Raw genomic sequence first — 13,076 nt, 5'->3', positions numbered from 1 at the left:
CTTTCTCTCTAATGTATATATATATATATATATATATATATATATATATATATATATACTGCTCCTCTTTCTTCTCTATCTATTTGTCTCTGTTTCTTTCTCTCTCTCTCTCTTTCTCTGCCCCCCCCCTCACTCACTCATTCATTTTCTTGCAACACGTAAATCGAAAAATGAGAACAATATCAAGTCGATGAAAAAGAACGTGGGAATTCTCTGAATAATCGTCGTTAACTCGTTAACTGTAGTTACTTACTAGAAATGGGAAAGGAACTCTCCATTCGCAGTTGGCTTGCCCTCCTCAGTCGCCACAAGAGAATGCTCATGATAAAAACGAGAGAAAAGGAAAGAGAAAGAGAGAGATAGAAAGAGAGAGAGAAAGAGAGAGAGAGAGAAAAAGAGAGGTCGATCACGAAAATCGAAATCTCATGAACTCTCGTATCACATCGCACCAAATCCTTTTATTGCATTTTTACATTTTTTTTTTCTTTCTTTTTTATTTTTATCTTTTCCCCTTCCTTTTTTTTTTAAATGCACTCAAAAAAACACTGCACTAGACGATACTCGATCGCGAACGATCTCTTTGTTAGGAAGCAACATTTTTATGTATTGTTTTCTGTTTTTTCTTTTCTTTTTTCTTTTTCTTTTTATTTTGTCAACTTTAAAAAAGAAAGATAATTTCTCGACTCTGCACACGATAAAGCCGGTTACCGACTCTCGTCCTCGATTTTTCGTCGATATTCGATAAAACTAAATCGCACGATCTCCGCTTCTTCCACCGCAGATCACGAAATTGGAACTGGCAGTATCTTCTGCGAGGCGGAATCAAACGCACGTCCGGATAATCCGCGTATCGTTTGGCCGAACCGTTTCTACGCTCGTTTCTCTCTTTCTCTCTCCTCTCTTTCTTTTTCTCTTCTCTCTTTCTCTCTCTCTCTCTCTCTCTTTTTCTCGGTCTCTCTCTCTTTCTCTCTCTCTCTCTTTTTGTATTTTTCTCTTCTTCTCCTCGCTTTTTTCCTCCTATATAAGGGCGTTATCGTTGTTTGATAAGTCATCCAGCTTGATCGTCATCTTATCGATCAGAAACGCACGTACAATTCTTCAGCGTGAAGAACGAACGTATCACAAAAAATTTATTCACTTAATGCTTTTCCAAATCGTCAAACGTAATATTGTTCGGGCGTAGAAGTTCGACTCGTTTCATTTTTTATTTTCCACAAGAGATCACAATTCGAATAATCACAATTCATAAAACGGTTTATCGATGATCTGTGACAATCGACGATCAATTAATTATAAAAATCACGATCGATTAAATGTCTTTTATTTTCGATTATAATTTCTTGAAGATACGTAGAGAGAGAAAGAGAGAGAGAGAGAGAGAGAGAGAGAGAGAGAGACAGAGAAAGAAAGAGAAATAAAAAAAAACGGGGTTAGAAATAACGTGAGAACGTGTTCGCTCTTCTAGAGAAACACTATCACTGGGTTTCGAAGCGACACAAGGACCCATGGCTACCTGTTATCACATCTTCTCTCTTTCTCTCTCTTCTACCGCTATATATACACTCGTACATTCTCTCTCCCTCCCTTGCTTTCTCTCTCTCTCTCTCTCTCTCTCCCTCTCTCTCTTTGTCACACATATACAGTTATACCTTCCATCTATCTCCCTCTTTGCTTGCCCTCCTCCCTATCTCCCATCTTCCATCCTTCTATCTCTATTACTCGACGATAATGTCGAGTAAACATTTCCCGTAGTTATATCTTCTTTTCTCTCTCTTTCTCTCTCTCTTTGTCTTTTTCTCTCTTTCTCCCTCCCTCTTTCTCCCTCCCTCTTTCTCCCTCTCTCTCTCTCTCTCTCTCTTTCTCTCTCCCTCCTTTTTCTTTCCTTTCTCAAAGAAGGTAGGAAAATTCCAAGGGAAGAATTATAAAAATGTCTTCATATTTACTATTTATTTATTTATTTATTTATTCATTTGTTTATTTTTATTTTTTTCTTTCTTCATACTTGATACGATTACTTCGTAATGAAAAAATGAAAACTTAAAAATTGCATAATATTATTGTTATTAAATGATCGAAATGGAAGAGAAACAGTGAGAATAACTATTTTACAAGAGAATTTGTTGGATTCTCTTGTCTCTCTTTCTCTATTTATACGAGTGTACCCCTCATCACACCGATGCTACACGGAGCTTGAACTTCGCCGATAACGTGAAACGATAACGGATAACGATAACGGGCCGCGATACTCGTAACGCGCGTTACAACGAGCTTCGTGACTAATGGCGATAACGATAAGGATGATCGTAAGACACGTAGGAAACGACTGTATCTAATAACTGTGTCTCTTTGTCCTCTGTGCTCTCTCACCTCGCTTGCGCTCTAGTTTTAACGACTCCTATTCTGTTTTGGTATTTTTTATTTTTCTTTTTTTATTCTTCCTTTTTTTTAAGAAAAGGACAATATTTTGAAGAAAAAAGAAATAAAAAAGAAAAGAAGAGAAAAAAAAAATAAAGAAAAATTAATATTAGAAAAGATTAGAAAATCAAATTAGTTTGAAGACTGATACTTGAAGTATCAGCCTCGCCATCGATAATTATTCAATGATGTGCCCTATCGTGTTTCCATTTGAAAATTCTCTCTCTCTCTCTCTCTCTCTCTTTCTCACTCTGTAGCGCGCGAATGTAATTTAAAGTGATTGATTCGACGTATGCGAAACGAATCGTGTACATATACTATGTGTATATATATATGTGTATGTGCGTGCATGCGTGTGTGAATATATATATATATATATATATATATATATATATATATATATATATATACATATTTATACATTCGTACGTTTGTAGCGATAGAAGGCTGAAGCGTATAATGATATCGATGAATCGAATGATCGGCAGAAACGCTTAATTACCTTTCTATTTGCTCTTTCCTAACGGTATATGAAGATAGAAGGATGTATAGATATATTAGTCATAGTGTTTAGCAGTATCAAACATGCGTTTATCGATGGAATTTTCTTTCGATGGGTGCTTTTGAGCAAGTATATATACTTTACTTATGAATGTATGTATGTACATATGTACTTTACGTGTTCGTTTAACCAGCTACCGATTCACATTTCAACGACGACATTATGGTTCGACGTTAAGTTGCGTCACGCCTCTAAAAGGCGTTGTGAAATACACGTACTTACATACGTAGGACAATTATCGTCTGGCCAATCGGTAATTACTTGCCGATATATTATATCTACTCAACGTAAGAGACTCTAGATTACGATGATAACGAGAAACGAGTATACTTTGAGCTCTTTCGAGTCTTTTTGCGATCCGAATCTGCCTCGTTTTATCGATGAAAGAACAACCAGAGGAGGAAGGTTATTTCGTAAAGAGCATAAAAATTCATTAAAGTTTGTAATCGTTTGCTTTTATAGCTGATTGATAATTCTTTCGAAAAATAATACAAAAAACAGAGAGAGAGAGAGAGAGAGAGAGAGGGAGAGAGAGAGAGAGAGAGAGATAAAGAGATATTTCTATGCATAATTCTAGATCGGAAGTGTTAATTAACTTTACAGAGGATAATCGATTGAAAAAAAGAAAAAGAAAAAAGAATAAGTTATCTTTCGAAAATGACAATGGAAGGATATACCATTGGGAAAAGTGTACGATTAATTCGTCCCAACTGACGAAAACGGATGATCAAAACAGTCAAAATGGTAATCGAAGAATGTTACGGATAAATATGTGCGTGTGCAATGTACTGGTTAATTACTATGAAATTGCCATATATATATATATATATATATATATATATATATATATATATATATATATTTACTTACACATGCATACATACATACATTCAATTATATATGTGAACGTTTGCAACAATGACGTTATACATGCAATACATTTCGCTTTATCACGATACGACGTTATCGGAAAACGGCGTTATCACGATTCTTACTGCGAATAATACTTTTTACAGACTATTGCAAGTAAATAATAATCGAATATTCGAGGAATCATAACACGAACGTACTCTTTTCCTATCTCGATATTGCTTTCAAATCGAGTAAGAAAGAAAAAAAAAATGAAAGAAAATAAAAGGAAAAAGGAAAAAAGAAAAAAAATATCTGCCAACCAGAACGAAAAAGAAAGTGTGCATTGCCCAGCTCAGTCATCAGTCCTTCTCTCTTTGGCTCTTTCTCCTTCTTCTCTCATCCCCCAACCTCCCAATTTATTTTTTCTCTGTCTTCTGTAGACTCACGACCAAGAAGAGTTTTGTGGCTTTTCACTGGGTCGACGGTGAAAAAGAGCCGGTGCTTTTTTATCGGTCTACGCAATTATGATTACGTCCCCTGTGGAAGTAGCGGGGGTTGCACTGTAGTAGGACGATTAGAGTCCGCCTCGTCAAAATGTGCGCCCCCACGGAACAAATGGTCGCCCTGTTGGAACGCTTACATCATCCCCTGGAGCTCCCGCGGAAGAGTGTGTCCAGATAGAACGTAGTGGGGGAGACCAGAGAGAAGAAGGGAGAGATTACACAAATGAGAAATGACCATCAGGCTATCGGAGAACTTTGCTAGCGGTTTCTAGTGTCTCTCTCTCTCTCTCTTTCGTATTCAAAGTTACGAGCTTTCCACCATAGCATCTGCCCATCTCCATAGCGAAGAACTGTGATCGCCAAAGAGAAACTTCATTTTTTTGTTTTTTTTTTTTTTTTTTCATTCGTTCTTTTTCTTCCCCTTGTAAGACTAGAAGAACGACAGAGACTAAAAGAAAGAGCGAGAGCGAGAGAGAGAAAGAGAGAGAGAGAGAGAGAGAGAGAGAGAGAAAGAGAGAGATATCGTTTAGATGGTACTCACGAGATAGTCGTCTTTCAAAACGATTTTTCGAGATTCACATGAGATCCTACTACCGTCGATGCTTCTCGAGAAGCTACTCGATTTTAGACTCGGCGAACCGAGTTTTATTATCTGTCCATCTGAACCAATGAGAGAAGGATGGAGAAGGACTATCTCAACTCGGACAACCGTTTCTCAATCCTCTCTCCTCGGAACGGAAAGGGATAGAATAAGAGAGAAAGAGAGAGTGCAATGGTGACGGTGGTGGTGGTGATGGTGGGAAGGGGAAGGAAGGGGAGAAGAATCTTTACGAGACAGTGAGACCACTGTTAGATTCGTCTCTCTTTAGTCCCGTGCCCATCCTCCCTCTCTCCCTCTCTAGCTCCTTCTCTCTCTTTCTCTCTTTCGTCTCGCTAGGAGGATCTTAACGAACGAGATAACGCGGCGCCAGCTACTCTTTCTCTCTCTCTCTTTCTCTCTCGCTCTCTCTCTTTCTCATCGTACTAGGTACTCGAAGAGGCCAACGGTCACCGACTTTACAAAGATGATCCATCCTCCGGGTAGACCTCTCACTCTCTCTCGCGTGCGATTACGTGGAATCTCTTGTCCCTTCTTCGCCGTTTCACGCTTCGGGATACAGAAATGAATGATCTTGTTGATCCTAAAGCGAATCGATACAACGGTCTGCCTACACGAAGAAATTCTTACTGAGTAAAGAGAGAGAGAGAGAGAGAGAGAGAGGGAGAGAGAGAGAGAGAAAGAGAAAGAGATAGACAGACAGACAGATAGAGAAAGAGGAAGAGAGATGCACAAAGAGAGGAAGAAGGAGCGAGAGAGAAAAAGACAGACAGACAGAGAAACAAGGAAAGGGAGACAAAAAGAGAGAGATAATGTTTAATAAGAGAGAACGATTTTCTGGATTTTCTTTCGCGTCAGACGACGATAATAGAGGGTGACGTAGGTCTCGCGTTTTCTTTTTTTCCCCTTTCTTTTTTTCTTCTTCCTTTCTTTTTTCTTCCCCTTCCTCCAAACATCAAACCAGCCAGAAATCGGCATTGTCACCCTCCTCGAAACTTGTCGCGGCGACTCTCGTTGAAAGACTTTGACAAATCGTCGATCACCCTCCAACGAGGATCGCTTCCTATCTCGACAAAGACGACCCCTGCTAAATCCTCCTACTTCTCCTCCCACTTTTCTTTCCTAACCGGACAGTAATCAGACTAGGTCGAGCTTCGTGCTCGATCGAAAACATTCTTAAGTTTTTTTCTTTCTTTTTCTTTCCTTTTCTTTTCTTTCCTTTCCTTTCTCTTCCTTTTTATCTCTTTCTTTTTTCCATACTTCTTCCCCCTCTCCCTAGCTTCTAACACTTTAGATGGAAAAAAAGTGGAAGAAATGTATACCCAGACGAACTACACGTCGTTGGGGGTTGATCGATCTTGAAAAATCTCGTTTTCGTGTTTCTTCTCCTTCGAAATCGATTTTTGAGAGACAGAATCGTTGACCTCGAAGCCATCGTTACACCATCGTCGATCTCTTTCCTCCTTCTCCGTCTTTCTTCTTCTCTCGGCCTTGGCATTTGCGAATAAATGGATCTACTGTCCCTCCGTACAGGAAGGACCGAAGAAGAAAGAAAACGGGCAAAGGAAAAAAAGAAGTGAAATAAGAGACGAATAAGAAAGAGGTGGAGTAGGAGTAGGAGGAGAAGAAGGGAGATAGAAGAAGGGAGATAGAAGAAGCAGAAGGCAAAGCGAGGGTGAAAAGAGCAGTTCCGTGTGATAAGATAAGCCTTTTATCAGGGCCATTCCGCGATACTAGTCGCGTCGTGGCACAAAGTGAGACGCCACGAGAAAACCAACAGAGAAAAGGTGTAATCGTCCGTACGCGTATTCGCGGTGTAACACGGGCTGCGTTTGGTCCCGAACATCGATTTGCCATTAGGCCATTAACATGAACAAGTATATACATCCGAAAAGTCGACGACATCCGTTTCTTGTAAAATAACTAAGAAAAAAAAAAAGAAAGAAAAGAAAAAAAAAGAAAGAAAAGAAAAAAAAAAAAGAAAGAAAAGAAAAAAGAAACAGAATAAGAATAAATCCTATTTCTATTGCGTGGGCAATAACAAACTTCCGTTTTTTATCTCTTTCTAAACTTAATTAACAATAAACAATTTTTTTTGTTATATATATTTATCATATATCTATCAATGGTTTTAATAAATAATTCAAAGAAGTGATCGGTAATTAAGAGATTTCTTTGGGTAATATATCTGTTAACAATTGTTATTTCATTTTGAATAAATACTAATAATTATAAGATAAAGTTATATCACAATATGCGTTCGAAATAATTTATTCGAACTTACAGGAATCGATCTGGTTAAATAATCTATATTGATCATAGCACGTGTTTAATGTATCATCTTAGAGTTACTTTCTTTGTGCGGGTAGCACGTGTCCACCCCTTCCTAACAAGAGAAGCGGTTTCTGACAAGAAGGAGGTATAACTTTTATACAAAGGGAATCCATTAAGTTTTGCACGTGCTCCTTCCGCTTTTCTTTTCTTCGTGCACGTGAGTATCTTGAAACCGGCGAGGGTTTAAAGAATATTCAACGTCTTCGAATGAACGATCTCGAACACGTGGTAGGACGTCTTGAAAGGCTGAAAGGAAGTAAGGATACTCGTGAGACTTGATCAAATGACGGCCGACACTCGATCATTGTGATCCCTAAGATCATTTTTTTTGTTAATACACTGCAATATACTCGAGACATTATGATCTGTCAAAGTAATATTCCAATAGCGAACACAATTCTAATATTTCCTTTTCGTTTAATTGAATTTGATTTCGTTTAGTTGAATTTCAATCAAAGGATGAATCATTTTAAATTTTATCTCCTGAATCATTTGATTGACGTTCGCCTAATTTTTAGATTTATTGAAAGATGAGATGAATTCGCAAGTCTTCGGAAAAAGAAAAAAGAAAGAAAGAAAGAAAGAAGAAAATGGGAAGTGAGAGAGAAAGAGAGAGAAAGAAGAAGAAGAAGAAAAAGAAAGAGAAAAAGAAAGAGAGAGAGAGAGAGAAAGAGAGAAGAAAGAGAAAGAGAAAGAGAGAGAGATTATGACTGAGTGGCCGTCGATCAAAGTTTTGTGCTAGAAAGTTTTACATTAGTCCGCTTGTCGGAAGTGACGATTGAACCAAACGAGTTTTGCGTGAGCAGAGGAATCTCTGTCTCTGTCTGTCTCTCCCTCCCTCTCTCTCACTCTTCTCATCTCCTTTAAATGAACTGTCGCATTCGACGAGGTTGTGACGATGCGAGCTGCCCACGAAGAGGGAAAAAGAGCTTTAATCGCAAATTGATTCGTTCGTCACCAATAAAAATTCAATAACTCTTTTTCTCTCTCTCTCTCTCTCTCTCTCTCTCTCTTTCTCTCTCTCTTTCCTTCTTTCTTTCTCTCTCTGTCTATGTATCTCTCTTCTCGAATCACCGAATGGTATTGTTGAAAACTTCGAAACCTTTTAGCAACTCATCCTAACCCTCCCCGGTTTTGTTTGCTTTTTCCACTAATATTCGCTGCAAAAAAAAAAGAAAAAAGGAAAGAGAAAAAAGAATGAAAAAAAGAAAAAGGACTACTCGATTCTATCGCAAATTGGCTGGCCAGAGTCAGTTCTGTTGTTTCACTTCTTTCTCTTCACTTTTTTCTCTCTCGTAGACGATCTCCTATTTACCTTTTATACTAACAATTATTGACATCGAATACTAATGATCACGCCGAAGACAATAAAGGCATTGTGTAATTGAATCGAAATGCATAGAAGATGTTCAGAGAGAAGTGAAAGTATCGTAATTCGTGAAAGACATCATTAATCGTAGAAAACATAGGGACGACGATCCTTATCGTCATCTCTCTCTCTTTCTCTCTCTCTCCTCTCTCTCTCCTCTCTCTCTCTCTCTTTCTCTTTGTCTCTATCTCTCTCTATCTCTTTCTCTTTTTCTATCTCTCTCTCTCTCTCTCTTTCTTTCTTTCTCACATATAGAGAATTCTTCAGGGCGCATGGTTTATTAGATTCGAATTCATTAAGTTTGCGCGGTATTATACGATCCTTAAGTCTCCGACGTTAGATCAGCGACTACTCGAACGGTAAAGGTTAACGTCGAGTGAAACTAACGTCTAGTTTATATGGACGTACCCTCCATATATATGCATATGCATGCACGGCCATTAGTGGAGATAGCGCTAAAGAAGACATCGATGCGGGCGATACCTAACTTGATATGGGACGAGAAATTAAATAAAAGTATTCATTTTATTCGTTGCTCTTTCTCAATATAAGTAAATAAGTACTTTCGTGGGTAAAAATAACATACAGAGAGGATGATTAAAAAGAAAGAATGAAAGAAATAATTTACATATTTTTTCAAATGTTCGTCAGATGATTCTTAGAACGAAATGTTATAATAAGATATAAAAATAACATAAACTTACATGATTCAAACGTGATCAAATAATTTTCACGCGAATTTTTTGCGAGAATAAGAATATGAGTAAGAAATAATTTAAAACGTTATGTTTATTATCCAACGTTATATTGATCTTAAAACGAAAAGTTATAAAAAAATATAAAAAAAAGATAAAATTATATGATTTAAACGTGATCAAATAATTTCCGCGCGAACTTTTCACGAGAAGAAGAATAGTACGTGTAAGAAATAATTCAACGTCCTATTTAATCTCCAACGCTTGTCGGATGAATCTTAACGAAAAGTGATATACCTGACCGATGATAATAAAAAAGAAAAAGAAGAAAATAAAAGAATAAAAAAAAATAAAGATAAATGATACGATATATAGAAAGAGAGAGACGAGGACCTTTTCCTCAGGCAACAGTCGCGACAGAGACTTAATCCCCCTTTCGGATCGAGATTTCACGAACGTTAATGAGATTCCGAATGTCAAAACTCAAAGTGAAGCCATCCCAACGTAAAAACACGGGCACACACACGACGGCCACGAAATAACGGATCGTGTAGATTAGATCGTGCTGATAAAAGTGCGTCCGTTGGCGAGAAGTAGCAACCACAGCACTCGAGAATAAGAGAGAGAGAGAGAGAGAGAGAGAGAGAGAGAGAGAGAGAGAGAGAGAGAGAGAGAGAACGAAAGAAGAATAAAAGAGAGAAAGAAAGAAAGGTATACCTGGTCGTATCACCTTCTTTCCTTTCCTTTCTCTCTCACTCTCTCTCCCTCTTTCTTTCTCTCTCTTTCTCTCTGTTTTTCTCTGTTTATCTCTCGTGACTTATCCTTCGAGCACGGAACGAAGGAGCAGGATGGAAGGTGGGTAGAAAGAGAAAGAGTGAGAAAGAAAGAGAAAGAGAGAGAGAAAGAGAGAGAGAGAGAGAGAGAGAGAGGACGCGGGGAAAGAGAAAAGATAAAGAGAGGACTAAAGAGCAGAGATTAGCGCTAATGCACCATCGGGAGAATGGGATGGGATGGGGGCGAGGTCCATCGTATCTCTCATATTTCAGACCCCCGTGACGTCGTGCGAGATACCGAATCATTCCCACATAGAGTCGACGGTATTTTTAGCTTCTCTCTCTCTCTCTCTCACTCTCTCTCTCACTGTTTCTCTCTCATTCCCTTCCTTTCTCTCTCTCTCTCTCTCTCTCTCTCTCTCGCTCTCTCTCTTTCATTCTCGCGAGATAGTTAAGAAAAATATCGACAGCCGATCGTTCGTTAATACGAGTCGCGTAAGAATTTGTCAAGGACACTTTTTTATCAGCTCCAAAAATCATTACTCTTTCCACGGCGGGAAAATAACTGTACCGTCGATTAGAATTGAAATTCGTAAGAGACGATACGAGATAATTTAACGTCCCATTGACTGATGACGCACGTTCGCGTAATCGAATGATAACTTGACCGTTCAAGAGCACTACATTCCTGTCATTTTGAATCAGAAAACTTGAGTACCAAAAAAAAAAAGGTAAAAGAAAAGAAAACATAAAAAATAAATATTGAAACATCATATAATTAATATCATTTACGATTAAATGTGAATGTGTACCATAAAAATATTCTTATATGTATAAATATATAATCAATGTTTAAAGAAGTATATATACGTAGCAAATGCATAATAAGTATATACATAGCAAATGCATAACGAGATTGAAACTTTTAGATAAGTATTGTATAAATGTTGCTAATTTTTCTTTCCTTCTTCTCTCTCTCTCTCTCTCTCTCTGTCTGTCTCTATCGTTTCCTATCTATTTCTTTCTCTCCCTGTAATACAGTTCATCGTGAAGTCAATGAATTCGAAGACGATAATGCGACTTCTCAAGGAATTCAAATCTTCAGTTTGAGGCTGATCGAAGAACCGTCGAAGAATCCTTTCGAACGTGAAACGCAAATTTCGATAAAGCATCTTAACGAAAGAAAGAAAGAAAGAAAGAAAGAAAGAAAAAAAAGAAAAAAGAAAAGAAACGCAAAGAAAAAAGAAAAAAGAAAGAGAATGAGAACAAATAAAAAAAAAGAAAAAAAACAAATAAACCTGATGGAAAGGGAGACACGGTGTTATCTCGCAAGCGTTAACAGTCGTAAGATCGTCCTGGTATCGAATTTGTTTGGGCGCTTGAAATTTGATATTTCTCCTCGGAGAGAAAGATGAAAAAGAAAAATAAGAGGAAGAAAATGAAGAAGAAGAAGAAGAAGAAGAAGATAAGAGATGAAAAGGGGAAGGAATTCCCATAGATTTCGTTGGAGCGAGGTGAACTCATGGTTTCGACGAGGCTCGCGTGGAGAAACGTCATTGCGTCTACTACGTTGTTGGTGAGAAAAAGATGGGAAAAAGTGGAAAGAAGAAAGGTTAGAGAAAAAGAGATACGTATAGGAAGACAGAGAAAGAGAGAGAAAGAGAGAGTTAGAGAGAGAGAGAGAGAGAGAGAGAGAGAGAGAGAAAGAGAGAGAGAGAGTTAGAGAGAGAGGAAGAGAGAGAGAGAAAGAGAGAGAGAGAAAGAGAGAGAGAGAAAGACAGAGAGAAAGACAGAGAGTTAGAGAGAGAGAGAGAGAGAGAGAGTTAGAGAGAGAGAGATAGAGAGAAAGAGAGAGTTAGAGAGAGAGAGTAAGAGAGAGTTTGACAGATCTTCATAAAGGCACACACAACTGTGCCGTGGCGATAAGGGAATCGGGAGCAGGCATCTCTCGTCTCTCCCTCTCCCTCTTTCTCATTCTCTCTCTCGTAGCAGCTCGACCCCCGTTTTCCGGGCGCGTACCGAGCCAGTCCAGAGGGCCAGGATGGGGCCAAGAGGGTGGTCGACGAAGCGGGTGGGTGTCAGAGGATGAGGTAGGAGAGAGGAGGAGGGAGAGGGCGACAGAAGCCCAGGCACTCAGTCAGTACGCTGCTATCATTTTTCCACACGAGTGGGCGGCGCCGTCCGTGGTTCCTACCTTGCTACTACTCACGCTACTCTTTTCCTACTACTACCTCTCTCTCTCTCTCTCTCTCTCTCTCTCTCTCTCTCTCTCTCTCTCTGTCCATCTATCTATCTCCTATTTCCTCCTCCTTTACCAGGTGACTCCCTCTTGTTCGAATTGCGAGAGATCGCAAGACACGTCTCGTTCGTTCGTTCGTTCGTTCGTTCGTTCGTTCGTTCGTTCGTTCGTTCGTTCGTTCGTTCGTTCGTTCGTTCGTTCGTTCGTTCGTTCGTTCGTTCGTTCGTTCGTTCGTTCGTTCGTTCGTTCGTTCGTTCGTTCGTTCGTTCGTTCGTTCGTTCGTTCGTTCGTTCGTTCGTTCGTTCGTTCGTTCGTTCGTTCGTTCGTTCGTTCGTTCGTTCGTTCGTTCGTTCGTTCGTTCGTTCGTTCGTTCGTTCGTTCGTTCGTTCGTTCGTTCGTTCGTTCGTTCGTTCGTTCGTTCGTTCGTTCGTTCGTTCGTTCGTTCGTTCGTTCGTTCGTTCGTTCGTTCGTTCGTTCGTTCGTTCGTTCGTTCGTTCGTTCGTTCGTTCGTTCGTTCGTTCGTTCGTTCGTTCGTTCGTTCGTTCGTTCGTTCGTTCGTTCGTTCGTTCGTTCGTTCGTTCGTTCGTTCGTTCGTTCGTTCGTTCGTTCGTTCGTTCGTTCGTTCGTTCGTTCGTTCGTTCGTTCGTTCGTTCGTTCGTTCGTTCGTTCGTTCGTTCGTTCGTTCGTTCGTTCGTTCGTTCGTTCGTTCGTTCGTTCGTTCGTTCGTTCGTTCGTT

General features: G+C 39.1%; 1 protein-coding gene across 2 annotated transcripts in view; it reads right to left on the bottom strand.

The window, feature by feature from the left end:
• The window catches only part of LOC124948024 (zinc finger protein ush), a 139,275-nt gene that overhangs the window by 40,692 nt on the left and 85,507 nt on the right, over positions 1 to 13,076 (bottom strand). The window contains exon 1 of one of the 2 annotated variants that reach the window (XM_047491050.1): positions 254 to 1,761. The exons of the other annotated variant lie outside the window; for it this stretch is intronic. Coding sequence (XP_047347006.1) covers positions 254 to 323 — 70 coding nt within the window. The 5' untranslated portion in view covers positions 324 to 1,761. Of the gene's footprint in view, positions 1 to 253; positions 1,762 to 13,076 lie in introns of those variants that run through there. 2 annotated transcript variants of the gene reach the window in all.

This window comes from Vespa velutina, chromosome 3 (assembly GCF_912470025.1).
Source record: "Vespa velutina chromosome 3, iVesVel2.1, whole genome shotgun sequence".
Lineage (NCBI taxonomy): Eukaryota > Metazoa > Arthropoda > Insecta > Hymenoptera > Vespidae > Vespa > Vespa velutina.
Note: the sequence above shows the minus strand (reverse complement) of the source record. Positions and strands in the feature narration are given on the sequence as shown.